The 16,019-nt window shown below is 37.4% G+C and overlaps 2 protein-coding genes across 2 annotated transcripts; one reads left to right on the top strand and one right to left on the bottom strand.

Moving 5' to 3' along the window:
- The first annotated feature begins 8,206 nt into the window (after nucleotides 1-8,206).
- LOC140973564 (protein EXECUTER 1, chloroplastic-like) lies at nucleotides 8,207-13,863 on the top strand. Its single transcript, XM_073436475.1, has 12 exons — nucleotides 8,207-8,642; nucleotides 8,904-9,020; nucleotides 9,138-9,203; nucleotides 9,709-9,815; nucleotides 10,138-10,219; nucleotides 11,100-11,792; nucleotides 11,882-12,002; nucleotides 12,112-12,281; nucleotides 12,622-12,696; nucleotides 12,777-12,869; nucleotides 12,979-13,122; nucleotides 13,286-13,863. The coding sequence occupies exons 1-11, from the start codon at nucleotides 8,271-8,273 to the stop codon at nucleotides 13,069-13,071; spliced, it is 1,989 nt and encodes a 662-aa protein (XP_073292576.1). The 5' UTR covers nucleotides 8,207-8,270; the 3' UTR covers nucleotides 13,072-13,122; nucleotides 13,286-13,863.
- A 501-nt stretch (nucleotides 13,864-14,364) lies between these two features.
- On the bottom strand, nucleotides 14,365-15,807 carry LOC140972195 (UDP-glycosyltransferase 91C1-like). The gene is made up of 2 exons (XM_073434655.1): nucleotides 15,523-15,807; nucleotides 14,365-15,393 (listed from the first exon to the last, which is right to left on the bottom strand). The coding sequence occupies exons 1-2, from the start codon at nucleotides 15,557-15,559 to the stop codon at nucleotides 14,915-14,917; spliced, it is 516 nt and encodes a 171-aa protein (XP_073290756.1). The 5' UTR covers nucleotides 15,560-15,807; the 3' UTR covers nucleotides 14,365-14,914.
- Between the last annotated feature and the right edge of the window lie 212 nt (nucleotides 15,808-16,019).

The raw sequence follows: 16,019 nt of genomic DNA on the forward strand, positions 1-16,019 counted from the left end.
ATGAGTAGAAATTGTGAAAATCCTCAACGTAAATAAAATATTTAACTCCTCTCCAAAACAATAACTCAAAAGTGCGGAAAAACGTGCGGTCCTCAGGTTATGTCACCGCACCAGGGCTGCCTACTCAGATTTCAGCACCTCCTGTCTCCTGCTCAAAATGCTCACCTGCATCACACACACCTAGTGAGTCTAAAGACTCAACACACTTGTACCAGTAATAACAAATACATATATGTAGCACACAGCATTGAAAAATAGCATAATTAACATACATTTCATGTCAGCAGTAAAATCGTATACATAAATGTGTCCTGACAAAACATGGTAAAAATCATAGCATGTAAAATCGTATCAGCATATACGTGTTAAATTCCTTAATTTGAATTCCGTTCATTAGTTGTGACTTTCCTGTCATCGTGTGATCATGTCAGTCGATGGATCCATCTACGTGCAATCGCGGTACCCGACGGCGAGGATCATCAGTGACGGCATTACCCGCCCACTGAGTCCGGGCCGTACATGTCATCGTGTTAGTGACAACTAAATTACTTCCTTCAAAACGTGTCATCATGTTCATCACTTAAATAAAAGCAGGGAAATACGAAATTTTTCTTTTAAATCAAGCATGCATCATAATCATCATAATAGCGTAAAAATCATAAACGTGATGGATAACATTTAAAATATCATAAATCGGTGCTCCGGGCGCTGCCATGACCAAAATCTTGCCCCCGGAAACCCAAAAATTATCGTTTCAACCCTGGACCTCTAAAATTGACCCGAAACTTACCAAACTCCTTAAAATGTCCCAAAACATTTTTAAAAGTAATCTTATACGTAAACCCAAGCCAAAATCATAACTTAACCGACTCGTTTTAAAACTTGGACGGTGGTCCCGGTTTTAACCCGAATTGACTCGAAACTTAATCAAATTTTTCCCAAATTTTTTTCATACCTTAAAAACGCTAAAATGTTCCTAAAACCATGTCATTAGCCCCCTAACACACAGCTGAAAAATTCCAGAAATTTACCTAACTCTCGGACAACCCATTCCTAAAATCACATTACAACACATGGCCCCCAAACCATAATTCTTTCGGTCCTCCCATCTACAACCACCTGTCCAACCATTTAACTCACCATTAGGAACTTAACTACCCTTCTAAACTAAGCCAAACCCAAGCAAAAGCCGCTGCACATCCACGCGTCTAAAACCAGCCGAAACTATATCACCTCCCTCTCGATGCACGCCATGCTTCCGAGGATCGGCTTCTCCCTCAACCAAACACCCATGACTCCTTCCTGACATCTCACTAGATACTACCAGGTCTAAACCATGGCTGGGTTCGAGTCCATGCATAGCCGAATCCTCCTTACATCAACCAAACCCATTACCGAACCAATAAACATGAGCCGAGACCACCCTTACAAAGTGCTGTGATGACCTCGTTTCCAGCCTACCATTCCACTCCTTACGGTGATAACAGCCTTCGAACACCCCTACAGCAGACTTCTTGCACCAACTGAATGAAAAAAGTGAGTGACAAACCAAAAGAATACAACTCACGCTTGGATCGGAAAGTTCACAAATATGCATATATATATTACAGCAAGTATATAGCGTGTTTGATGCGTAAAAGGATGGTACAATGCGTGCCTTATCGATGCTTGAAGAACAAACAAGAAGTGGGAGACACCGGTGAAATTCTCCTACGCAAGAAATGGAGGCCGAAGTTTTTCCTTGAGCTGCTGAGTTCTGAAACCGAGGGTGGGGAATTTTGAATGAGGGTGTCGGCTAAGAAAATAATTAGGTTTAGGTTAATGACACTTAGGTGCTTAGTTATATAATAAACAATTAGTTAATGGGTTCTAAAATGTTTAGTTAAAAGCTAAGAAGAATTTTAGGTCCAAAAAGCTTAAAAGCGAGCCCAAAAAATCCAAACACACTCCCGTAAAATATTTCGTGTTGAAAAAATTTTGGAAATATTAGCTGAACCCTTAAAAAGTCACTCGATTCGATAAAACTCACGTACCGTTAAAAATAAAGTCATGCGGATAAAAATACCCAATAAAATCTTATTTTCGAAGAATACACTTAAAAATGTTTTAGATTAATTTATAAATAAATAGTGTACTAAAACAATTTTACTGAAAATTCTCCGGTCTCCGTTTCTCTTTCGAGTTTGAAATGCACCTAGAAACCCTAATGCATGAATTTCTGAAAATTTCATGAATTAAATCCTATTATGCATGAATTATGCATAAAATGGATAAAAATAATTAAGCATATAATTAAAAATAAAAATCCTAGATTGCATGCACTTAGGTTACGCGAATTAAATTCCTGGACCTTACAAATAAAATGATCAGAATAAACTTTATCAATTTACAGAAAGGCTCGATGGTAACCGATTTACTAATGTTAACAAATTTTCATATATTTTTCGTTCATCATGTGAACCGATTTACTAATGTTAACAAATTTTCATATATTTTTCGTTCATCATGTGACAAATCAATAACCTATACAACAAATCCTTCATGACTAGATTCTCAAGACCAAGTCATTTCGATAGATAAAACTAACAAAATCCTGGCTTGAGAATCCTATGGAATTTATAACGTCTCGAAAATTTGAAGACAAAGAATTTACTTTAAGATATTAACTACTCATATTCGCTTTACTTAGCCTGTTATTTTCTCAAGAGTTAAGTAGACTAATTTGATAGAACATATATCATACATCAACTCACGCTATCAAATCCTATGGAATTTATAACGTCTCGAAAATTTGAAGTTCAAGTGAACCACATGCGTGCAAATTTTCAACTTCTTTTGGATTTTAATTAAATTATCTTAATGCATTAAATGTATGATTTTTTACATGAATAAGTGTTTTAAATTTTTGGTTTATTAAAGTTTCATGCATTAGAGTTTTAAGTTGCATTTCACACTCGAACGAGGATCGGATACCGGGGATAATTAGGAAAAATATTTTTATTAAATAATTAATTTTAATTATTTAACATAAGGTGTATTTAAGGGAGAATTTCTAAAATGGGTCTTGGTTGGATATTTTTACTCTTCGGGTCATATTTTAAATCGGTACACAAATTTTAGTTAGTCGGGGGACTTTTTGAGTGCTCGGGCAATATTTCCAAAAACGTACCTAAACGAAATATTTTTTCGGGAGTTTTATCGGGCTTGTTGGGTTTTTTTTATTGTTTAATGGACTCAAAACTCTTTTAAACCATTTAATTCTAATTAAAGGCCCATTTATGCTTAAGACTTTTTATTTAATCATATCACTAAGTAACCCTAAACCTACCTACATAGCAGCAGCCATCCCCTTCATTTTTCAGCAGCCCTCCCCATCGTTTTTCAGCAGCTAGGTCTCGGCCATTGCTTGTTCTTCAAGAAAACTTCTCCCTGCCTCTCCGGTTCACGTCCCACGCGTAGTTATTCAAGTCTTTTTAATCATATAAACGCTAAGGCACGCCATGTATCTCCTTTCTCATCATTTACTTCATGTTATATACTTTTGTTTATGTTTTTGCATGAAATTTCTTTGGTCCCTCCTATAGCATCGTTTTTGTAAAGGTTTTGACACGTATATACGTATATCTTGTGTGCAACTCACGTTTTCATGTATTTGTGCGAGGGACTGCCGGTTTTTGGTCACTAAGGGGCTGTACTCGATGGTACGGTGGAGTCATAAGGCTGGTGTCGAGGGTTGGTCGCTTTAGGTTGAGGGCCGAGAGGTGTTTTTTCAAGGGGTGGCTCCGTTTTTGGGTAGGGATCGGGTGAGAGGCTGAGCCGACGGTGCAAGGGCTGAACCAAGCCATGGACCATGGGCCAGACCTTGGTGGGTCTGAGACAAGGCCTAGGGAGGCTTGACCACTGCTGGAACCGTCCTCGAAGCCGATAGACCGAGTGTAAAGGGTGCGGTCGTGGGTGAGTGATTTGGGTTGCTTCTCAGATGTTGGCATGTTGCAGCATGCATGGGGCTGTGAGCTTAGGTTAGGTCGGTCCAGTAGGGTCCTAAGGTAGGCTAGAAAGGGGTCCAAGCCTGGTCCAAGCCGGTAGAGCCTAGGGTCGATAATTTTCAGTTTTAGCGTATTAGGGTTTCGAAAATGTTTTGTGCAAAAAATTCCAGCAGCATGTGGCCTTGTTTTCGTGGGTCTTAGTGGGATGGAAAGTGTGGTTTTAAGGCGGGTTGGGTAGGTTTAGGCCATTATTCGAGTTTGGGAAATATTTGGTTTAGTTTCGGGTTGACTCGGGTTAAAACCGGGACCCGATCCAAATTTTAAAACGAATCGATTAAGTTTTGAAACGGGCTCGAGTTTATGTCTAAGAAATACTTTTAAATATGTTTTGAGGTGTTTTAAGGAGTTTGGTAAGCTTCAGGTCGAAATTTTGAGGTCTAGGGGTAAAATGGTCGTTTTGGGTTTCCGAGAGCAAAATGATCGTTTTGCACCCTAGTTGAGTTTTTAGTCCTGGCAATGCCCTGAGCACAATTTGTCATGTTTTTAAATGTTTGTGTATCATGTATATGATTTTTACATAATTATAAAAAATTGCATGCTTGATTTTAAAGCAAATTTATGTATATGCACGATTTCTATAAGTAATTAATATAATGACATGTTTTGAAGGATGAGAGTTGGTTTGTGACTAATACGATGACATGTTAATACGATGATATGTAAGACCAAGGCTCAGTGGATGGGTGATACTGTCGCTGATGTCCTCGCCGCTGGGTACCGCGGTTATACGTAGATAGATCCATCGCCTAATACGATGATATGAAAGTCACAGCTGACGAACGGGATTCAAATTAAGAAAATGAACACAGATATGTTGAAATGATGATATATGTTATGAATATGATTATGCTTTGACAGGTTGCGATTATGGATACGACTTTCTACGATCATGAAATGTATATTGATTACTGTACTTTTCAATGCTGCATGTTATGTATATGTATTCGATATAACGTTATAGGTGTGTTGAGTCTTTAGACTCACTAGGTGTAAATGATACAGGTGAGCATATCGATGAAGAGGCTGGAGGTGTCGAATTCTGAGTAGGCAGGGCTGGATGTGTGCACACGACCCGAGGACCATATTTTTTTGCACATCACGTTTTTATGAGTTTTTGAGTAGACATGATTGGTTTTGTACGTTGGCTATGATATGTTGATGATTTTCAGGATTCTTACTCGTTTTAGTTTTACACCCCTTATTGATGGCCGAGTTGGCAAATTTTTAAACTGCAGTTTTTTAATTGTCATTTGATTACAGTTATTTTCAAATTATATTTTCCAGTAGTCTTGCATACATGGATAAAAATAATTTTTGAAAATTTCTTACAAAAAAGAAAATTTCTAGCATTATTTAAAATTAGCAGACATCACAAAATTATTCCTTCCAAAAATTTTGTACTGATAAATAAAAATTCATTCCATTTCTTGGTGCCGATATCTTTTGTCAAGACATGCAGCAAAAACATTGAACATACCAACTCTATCATATAACTAAAGTCGAGCACTTATGTGTTTTCAACTTTGTGTTGACTATGCCAACTATCACGGTAGTTTTACTTATACGATTCTAACCAAATCAATTAGTCGGTACTGATACTTTCCGATAGTAGGTGTACCAAGATTCACTCTCTTCTACGAGGCAATATTTAATCAAGTACTCTAATAATCAATGACTCGTGCAATTAGATAATCGATATATTCTATTAATTCAATCCATCACTGCATTTTTCAACATAATACCATCTAAATAGTATTCTATCAATATACAATCTATCAAATTGACCTAAAAATCGATCAACTTTTAAATGAACATCATTCACAGTGGTTTCCAATACTGCTACTCCTGCCAACTTTCATTCTATATAATATAACAAAACAGTAAATAAAATCGAAGTAAACAAACCACAAAAGCATATAAACATACTGACAATTGGGGATGTCAATGGGTCCGGGTTGTATCCAGACCCGCAATGGACCCACCCCGTATGGAGCGGGTTTGGGCATAATAAATCGGTCATGGAACGGGTCTCGGGTCCAATTTTTTAGACCCGTCCGGGTACGGGGCGGGTCATGGGTCAGTTAATATCCGCCCCATACCCGTCCTATATATGTGGATATAAATACTATAGGGTTTTAGTTTTATTAATTTTCAAATTTTTTAGTAGCCCACATCAACCATAACAGTGTTCGCTATTCTTGTGTCAACTGTTCATCTGAATCTGCTTTTAGTAATAGTGGAATAATAGTTGGTCCTCATTGTAGTAGGCTTAATCCAACGACTTTGGAGGTATTGATGTGCTCACGAAGATGGTTGTGGGGTGAGGTGAAACGTAAATAAATCACAGTTTTATTTGTTATTGTACTTTCATTTTAATTTCGTTATTGTACTTTCTCTCTTTAAATTACATATTTTACAGTTTTAAATTACACTTTTATTTTTTCAATGTACTTTCTCTGTTTAATTTTGTAGATAATTCTTCAAGTAGTTTACCAACTTGTCCTACCATTTTTGATGAAGAGGAAGATGATCTCGAAGAATGTGTCTGAATATTGCCTACTTGCTGATTTTAAGTTTTGTTATGACTTATTTTTTAGGATGTCAAGATTTTTTTGGAGAGCTAGTATCTTTTTTTTTTATGTAATTCTTTATGTCATGAAAATACTTTGTTTTTTATTATTAAGTGTGGTCGATGACATGAATTAGTTTTCTATTATGTTGTATTTAAAAGCTTGTTTGTTTCATAATTCAGTCATGTGAGAAGAAGATTACTGTTTTCATTTAAAAAAAATTCGGGTCTACCCGGCCCCGTTTCGTATTCGGGGTGGGGCAGGTCCGAAGAATATTTAACCGAGGTGGGGAGGGTAATGGGTCAAAGTTTTTTTATGGGACGAGTCTTGGGTTTAGTCATACCCGCCCCATTGACATCCCTACTGACAATTAGCATAGACAAGCGCAACGAAAATTTTAGTGTCAAGACTCAAGTGTCCTAGACTCTAGTTCTAGCATATTCTGATTTACGCAATGTTACCATGATGTGAGGCCCGGTTATTATAATTACAATTAATTATCAAACAATATTTATTAAGTTCTCGGACGACGCTGCAGCATTCATAAACACCTACATGCGAGTGTTGACCCGACACAATCCACAACAGCAGTTCAATCAAAATGAGATTTGATAATTTCGATAGGATAACACTCACAAAACAACAAATCTATACAGTAAATCCTGAAACAGAATCCAAATTCGTCACTTGATAGCATAAAATTCATATATAACTCATTATTGACTCAAATCAAGTCCCTCCAATTGAAAATGAAAGAAATATTTATTTTATAAGTTTTTCTTGTTGAAAGAATATTCAAAATCATAATCGTTTGCACCCAGAATGCACCAGAACACACAGCATCAACCCACACTCGCAGACATAATTCAGCACATATGAATCTTCAGTAAAATGTGCATAACTATTTAGATTCTCAATGAAATTAAACGATCTTGGCGTCGTTTCGAGGATAACACATAGCTCTACAACTTTTATTCAAATGCCAATTCGTGATTCCAAATCAAACCCTTTCTGGAATTTAATCAAACATAGTACTAAAACTCGAACATTAACCGTAATTTTCGAATTTGGCTGCTCTTGAAACCTACAACCAACAACAAAACATATATAAAAAATTGGACCGGCTATTGATTTTAAGAACATAAATTCGAAACCCTAGATTATAGAAATACCTTCAATAGCTTCATATGTACTCAAATGGAGCTAGAATCGAGTTCTACGAGCTCTACCAAACAAGAAAACGACAAAAAAAAAAGGTTGAAGGAGGTTGTAGCTCACGAACAACAGCAACCGCAGGTTCTACGAGTTCTATTAAGCAAAACACCATTCATGGTAAAATTATAGTGTTGGTATCTGCTAATTATTTCTTTCATCCACAATCATTAGGGAATGACATTAAATAATTAGTTTATAATTAATTAACAACAAATTTAAATTATCTTGAAAATAAATTATTTTTGTAAAACAAAACATGGACAGAGCTATTTTTTTTAATAAATAAATATGAACGGTTGTCATATATTACACCTCCTATACCACGTCAGCACTATAAAATTAAATAAATAATAATAAAAAAAAGATAAATCGATACCATCCTTATCCGTCGTCTTTCACGTGTTCTCCTCCTACAGTTGAAACAGCAGTAAAACTGTTAATGATGGCCTCCATGTGCCCGCCCACGGTTTCATTATCTCGCCACAAGCCCAGCTTCTCCGATTCCAGATTCAGATTCAGATTCAGCAGGCCATCGTCGATTGCTCTTCCTAGGTTTCCCGATTCTACTCTCTGTTGCCGCTGCAACAACGTTAGTGATGGGGTGAATTCCGATTCGCCATGGTGGGATTTTGGCGTGCAGGATACGATAAGGAATGCGATTAAGCAGGTAGAAGGTTATTTTGATCGGAAAGTGGAAGCTGGTGTTGCGGTGGTGGAGGGAGGGGAAGAAGAGGAGGAATGGGATTGGGAGAGATGGAGGAAGCATTTCGCGGAGGTGGATGAGCAGGAGCGCATGGTCTCAGTCCTCAAGGTATTTTAGTTTGTTGATTTCTGCTTAATTTGTTGTTTTTGAGATCTTTTTTTTTCCCGAAGAGGGTGGTACGTTTTGAGAATGTATTTCTGGGATAAAATCTATTGCATAGGAAAGAAAGAATATTGTCTACTTGTATGGAAGAGCTCACCGGCTTTGTTCCTGTATACGAATTCAATTTTTTCTTTGAATCAGTAGTAGTTTCATCAAGTTAGGTTCTGTTATCAAATATGGTCACATGGATGTTCTTATTGACAACAGTCTCAGTTAGCAAGTGCAATTAAGAGAGAGGATTATGAAGATGCTGCCACTCTTAAGGTTGCAATTGCCGCTGCTGCTACAAATGACACTGTTGGGAGAGTGATATCTCATCTGAAGGTAGAATTTCTCTGTTTTTTCTCCACATTATACATCACCGTTATGTACATGTATCTATATTCGCATTTGATCTTCTGTTAACTGGTGCACTCGTATAATTTTTGAATGTAATTGCAGAAGTGTGTAGAGGAAGAACGCTATGGTGATGCATCTGTTTTACGTGATTATGCTGGTGCCGGATTGGTGAGTGGCCAATATTGCATAAAGCCTTTTCGCTTTGTTTTCCGTGTCTCAAGTAATGATAATCTTTTTAAGGGTCTTCTTATTATGGAATATGTAAACTGCTTTTATGCTTCTAACAAATAATGGTTTGTGTGTTTGAATGAAATAGATTTTTCTGCAATCTGATCTTATCAATGACAATAATAAACATAAATTTGTCGATGATATTGCTTGTAGTTTGGTAGTTATGTCATTCAATTGCAATGAAGAGGCGTATTCAGTATTCTATCCACGTTGTTTACCAAAAGCACTAAAATTAACTAATAAAGATGAAGTGAAGATAGGCTCTCTGCATGCTTGGTTCTTATTTTAGAATGTTTGGTGCTGCAGCATCTGTTCCATGTCAGATGTGATAACACAGGCTCTCTGCATGCTCGGTTCATATTTTATATTGTTTGGTGCTGCAGCTTTTGTTGTCAGATGTTAGATTAGTTTCTGATTTTTTTCGTCTGAACCTGTTATACAGGTAGGATGGTGGACTGGAATTTCAGAAGATTCTAGTGATCCTTATGGCCGTATCATTCATATACGTGCAGAATATGGAAGATATATTGCCAGAAGTTACAGTCCACGGTAAAATTACTTGCCCTAATCAGAATTTTTATCAAACATGAAATCTTTTTCATCTAAATGCGTCCTTGCTAGCCCTTTGTAAATTTACCATGGACACGTTAATTTGAGCCAACTCTGCTGAAGCAAAAAATTTTTCGCTCAGTTTACCTTTTCAGAAAGTGCTTTTGTTACTATGATTTGTCAAGAAACAATACTTTAGTAGATAGCCTAATATATTACATTCAACGGAAATGGGATAGTATCTGCCATTTTAAGCTTCACTGATATGATTTAGATTAAAATGCACCAGTAACTGCTTTGATGCTATTGTGTTTCTTGGCAGTCAGCTTGCTACAGCATTGGATGGCTCCCCACTGTTTGAGGTTTATCTCACAAACACTGCGAAAGGCCATTATAAGCAGCAAGTACTCTTTTCTTCATTAAGCTTCTTTATTGATTTTCTAGTTATTGAGTATCTGTATGGCACATGTTCTATTCATTTGCAGCTGATGTTTTCGGTGAGTTTTATGCAATTACGTGATAGAGGAATATTCTTTCCAATTCATCCTTCATTTTTTTAATACTTTTTTAGTATTCTTAAATTCGGTGATAATACTTTCTGTAGTGAACGCTCATCTTCAGGTAATTAATAACATCTGGGTGCTAGGAAGAATAAATAATTTGTTGTGGCTGTTTTGATCAGTAAGCATGTTAATATGCAGGATAGTTTTCTGCTCTATTGGTCGAAATATAACTGCATTTAAAAATTATGACAATGTTTTTATTAACACGAACCAATTTCTCATCCCCTAAAGTAAAACACATGATAGCAATTTTTCCTCGTTCGCACGTATTCCAACATAATCGTTATTCTTTACTAAATTTTTAAAATCAATTTCCAGAAATTTTCTATTGTTATATTACATTATAATCCAAAATATACTATTCATTTATGACATCATTTCATACCTATAATAACATATTTACTTCCGCAAAACAATACCAAACATACATTTATTTATCAAAAACTTTCCCCCAAAGTTATTTGCCAAAAGTCTTTTCCCAAAACTACAATAAAACCAAATTCTGAAAATATTTATTTGTCTATTTATTCGAATGAAATCAATAGTTGGGGCGGTATTGTCTTCAAGTTGTCTTTCGCTTAAGTTTGTGCGCTCATCAACATGAAAAATATTTTTGTATGCATGAATGTTAAAAAAACATGATTGTCTTCTTTCCTGAAAATTACCTGTGAAATAGTATTTTTCATTGGAATGAATATTTCAACGATAAATTGGCTTTTAGGCTGTATACCTGAAGCGGAAGGGATCTCCTGAAGATCTTTATTCCCGATCCTTCAATTCATCAGGAAATACAAAGAACCTTGGCTCTCGCGATGCGGGAGAAAACAAACATGAGCTGTTTGATACAAGCCCTGAAAATTCTGAGGATGGTGATGATAGGGATGATGATTCTGATTTTGACAGTGTCTTGCGAGACATGATTCCTGGTGTGAAAGTCAAGGTTGTGAAAGTAACAGCAGAAAAGGTTGACAATGATATGATATCTAAGGTGATTGAACAGATAATAGATGAAGAGGAAGAGAAGGACCACGACTTGGAGAATGTAGATGCCGGTGATGAAATCAACAGTGACAATGATGATGAGCAGAGTGACATTGAACTTCATGCTGGTAGTGGAGTGAGTGAGGATGAAGAGCGGAATCGAATCGCAGTTGAGGTAGTTGTTGGTAGTGGTCTCATCCCTAGAATTTCTCGTGGAACTCACATAAAAGACTTGCTCCGAGTACCAGCAAGGCTTGAGAAACAGGGTATGTGGTCATTTACATTTACAGTGGAAGAAGAGGCCAAAGAGCATATATCTAGTGGTGGACGGTCTCCACTAACAAACAGAGCTAAGGTTCATGGTCAACGCAGCATTGACCATGTTATGCTTGATCTTGTGAGGTCTATTGGGAAAGGGAAAATTCCGTTGAAGGTTAGTTCGAATTGTTATGGTACATTAATCCATTACATGTGATATTGTTATTTTCCTTTTGGATCGTAATTTCAATCTCAACTACATAGGTCCTGAAAGATGTCGGTGAATTAATGAATCTAACTCTCAGTCAGGCCCGAAATCGTCAGCCTCTCTCTGGGTCAACTGCATTCAACCGGATTGATATATCATCTTCAGATCCATTAGATGGTGATCAATTTTATTTTTCAACTGAGATTACTTAGAGGGAAACACTGCATAAATTGTTTGTTAATGTTATAAGCATCTTACTGTTCTATTATGGACGTTAAATCATCAGGACTATACATCGGTGCCCACGGGCTTTACACTTCAGAAGTCATTCATATGAAACGAAGATTTGGTCAGTGGAAAGAGGATGGTAGCTCAAAGAAGCCATCAAATATTGAATTTTATGAGTTCGTAGAAGCAGTGAAAATAACAGGGGATCCTTATGTTCCAGCTGGCCAGGTGATCAACTCATTCGAATAATTTATTATATGATTCTGCATTATCTATCCCATGAATGATTAAAATATTGATGATCATGGAGTCACAACTCCAAGAAAGATGGTGGTTCCATTTATCATAATATCTGGGGCATGTTTGGCATTGTCAAAATGTTTTAAACATGAATCAGTCATGTCAACAGTCACTATGTTCAAGTCTTTGAACTGTATTGTTCATCTTGATGGCTCACTGATTCGGCCTCATTATCTCATTCCTGTTCAGATCATAAAACAAGGGTCGGGGACATTCACCCCCTTTGTTCTTTTCTTACCCAAAAGGTAAATGATCTATTTTTATTCAGGTGGCATTCCGTGCAAAAGTTGGGAAAAGATACCAGCTTCCGCATAAAGGGATAATCCCTGAAGAATTTGGGGTGGTATGTCATTGAGCATGACATTCAATCTTTTATCTACCATTTTTTTTCTTCAGCTTCGCATAATTTGCACCACAATGCAGATTGCTCGATACAAGGGACAGGGAAGACTAGCTGAGCCTGGATTTAAGAATCCTCGTTGGGTTGATGGTGAACTGGTTATATTGGATGGAAAGGTTTAAACTGTTTGACGATTTTTATTGTGGGTTTGATGTGACTATTTTTTATTTCCACTGGCTAGGCTCTCATTGTCACTGACTGTTGCCCTCTAACCAATTTGTGCAGCACATCAAAGGAGGGCCAGTTGTAGGCTTTGTTTATTGGGCCCCAGAATATCATTTCTTGGTGTTCTTCAATAGATTGAGGCTGCAGGATTGAGTTATTGTACATTCGGTTTCCCACACTCATTCTTAGTTGAATTTTTCTTGGGTTAGTTCTTCATCATGGCCTATTTAATAAAGTAGCCTGTGAATTATCTTATTTCCTCGCACACTAGTGAAAAATCTAGCGTTAGACATCTCCATTAAAGCATACCAGTTCTCATTTATTACCGATGCTAGTATCGATGCCTTTTCTTTTTCTCTTTTTGCAGCTTAGGCAGTCACTGTTGCCTTTGAGTCCTCTAAATGGAAGCCTAAATGAAGCTGAAAGATTTCAAGTTCAACGGCCAAGTCACTGGTGTTTGACTTATCTTCCGTTGTTATGACCCATCCGAATATTGCGAGAAACCAACTGCAAAAATTTGAAGATGTAATGGTTACAGCTTCAAATCTCTCATCTCCATAATCGTGTTGCATCAGATTTCTCATCTCCATGCATAGCATGTTCTTGTATGTAAATGAATGACTTGTCTCTATTTGGTCATTTTATTCGAAGATGCCTGTCATTCGTGTACATCAACAGGGGACGAAACACTATGCAGAGCAGAAGATCTGGATTGAATTCAAATCGGGCACTGTTTCATTTTAAAAGTTTCAGTTTGCCCTCTGCTTCCTTGAGAGGGCATTTTTCCTTGATGTATATCTTTTCTTCTGTATTTGCTAATAAACTTCTTACCATGTAATATTACGCGTCGAAGGTAAAAATATTTTGTAAATGGTTTCACATTGTAAGCACCAATCAATTTTCGCTACGTGATGTGAAATCGCTAGATTTTATCGTCGAACTTTACCCGTGCTTTGTCTTCCCCATTTTTTTTGTTGGGTGTTTTGGTTGGACACTGCTTCACTTTCAAAACAAAAAAGGGAGCTATGTCTTAGATAAATTTGGAGATGGAGTCTTATTTCGTATCTCGATGATGAAATAAGATCATGGTCATGAGCCTATTATCTCAGATCACAATAAGTTGATAGGATCTCTTTGGCACAATGTCGCCACACTAATCTAGAAATATCTTTATTTTGTTCAATCTCATGAACAAGATATAAAAATAACATTATTCCGGGAGGGTGATAGATCTAAGAATCAGTTAATGGTGAGAAATGAAGGGGTTGAAAAGTTCTTTCATATATATGTAACTCCAATTCTTTTGGAATCGTTAGTCAATTATATTTCGATAGAAGTAATTGACAATTGAATCTGATTTTGATTATTATTTTATTATATGTAATAGTGCGAAAATAAGATCAAGCTCTAAATTGTTTAAGAATAGTGGCAGAGAGGTTTGGTTTCAAACAATGGTTCGAATAGGACAAGTACGCCATGCTAATGTATCTTGGATGATCCAGATTTCATGGTCAAGCATCGATGAGCACATTGAACAATCCACGTGGCTGATTGAATTGATAAGGTAATGTAAGAACAAGGTTCAAGTTTACCGGTCTGTTAGGATGTCTAAGCTACATACATCATTGCACTTCTACTTGACAACTATCGTAATGATGAACGTCCCTCTTCCTCTCTTTTTTTTCCCATTAAATCACAATGTTTTTCCCAATGTTCGATAAATTTGTTTATGTGGCATTCGTTCCCATGGTGGTTGAAAATCTCTCATTTCTGTTGCCTTGGACCTTAACCTCTGCCCCTCCGCTGCCACAGCAACCAGTCTAATTGAGCTTGCTACAGTGTCACGACTAAATGAACCATCTTCGTTTCTTGGTACCTCATAGCCAACTTCTTTTTCCACCAACAGCTTTGCTTTGAATCCTTGATCAGCTATCATTGGAAGAAGAATCAAAGGGTGTCCAAGGCCAAGAGACTCAACGAGGGTGCCCCATCCAGATTAGAAGAGATATCCTCCAACTGCAGAATGAGCAAGAATTTCCAGTTGAGGCATCCATCCTTGAATAACGATGCCTAGGCTTAAGGTACGGTTAGCAAATCCAGGCGGGAGCAAGTCTGAGCTGTTTACTTCTTGTGGCTTCCCCAGTATCCAGACAAAAGGTAATCTTGAAAGCTCGATTCCAAATGCAAGTTCATGTATCTGCTGGATGGGCATCTTGTATTCACTGCCGAACCCAACAAACACTACAGACTTATCCTTTTGTCCATCCAACCATTTGAAAGCATCGAACCAGTTTGAGTTAACTTTACTCTCTCTCTTGTTTTCTTCAGGTACCGAGGGAAGTACCCCTATTGGCAAAACTGGCATTTGATAGAGTTCTCGTACAACACTCAAGTACCCTCCCTCGAACTCATCACAGCTTCTGAATGCAACGAAGCTGCATTCTTCTATGCTTTTTGCCATACCACTGGACACACCTGATGCATCAGGGAAATTAAGGCTAGTCCACATCCTTGTTGCATGATCTGGTCTGCTTGTTATGAGACTAGGGAAAGAGATCCAATCAGGTGGCATGGTGAAATGTTCTGGACTTGGACGTCTATTACCAGTCTTGAGCTCCTCCGATGGCTCTATAAAAGCCATTGCATCAACTGTGTATACACTGAAAAACACTGTTGGGACGCCAAATTTTGTACCAATCTCTGGTATCCAATATGGAGCAAAGTCGAAAAGTATCAAGTCTGGAACAATCTTCTGCACGAGATTTTCAAATGGTTGAGCTAATACGTCTATGCTTTTTTCAAGAACTGTATTTCGTTTAACCGCAGAACAATGGTTGCTTCACAATTTTCGGCCAAGCCTTCAACTTGTGGCAATGGGATCTCCACAAGATTTATAGAGATTATCACTTTTCAAATGATCGTTATATAGGGAACCGACATGGTTCTCCAATTGCACGAATGCTTAAAAATTAGGCCGTTTGGAGTGTATACAGCTGGGAATGACAATGGACCCGACCCGAATTAGCCGGGGTGGGTTTAAACGGTTAAACATGTTAAAATGGGTCTCAAGCGGGTCGGGGACAGGTCCTTGCTTTAGCCAG

Source organism: Primulina huaijiensis, chromosome 3 (genome assembly GCF_012295235.1).
Source record: "Primulina huaijiensis isolate GDHJ02 chromosome 3, ASM1229523v2, whole genome shotgun sequence".
Classification (NCBI taxonomy): domain Eukaryota; kingdom Viridiplantae; phylum Streptophyta; class Magnoliopsida; order Lamiales; family Gesneriaceae; genus Primulina; species Primulina huaijiensis.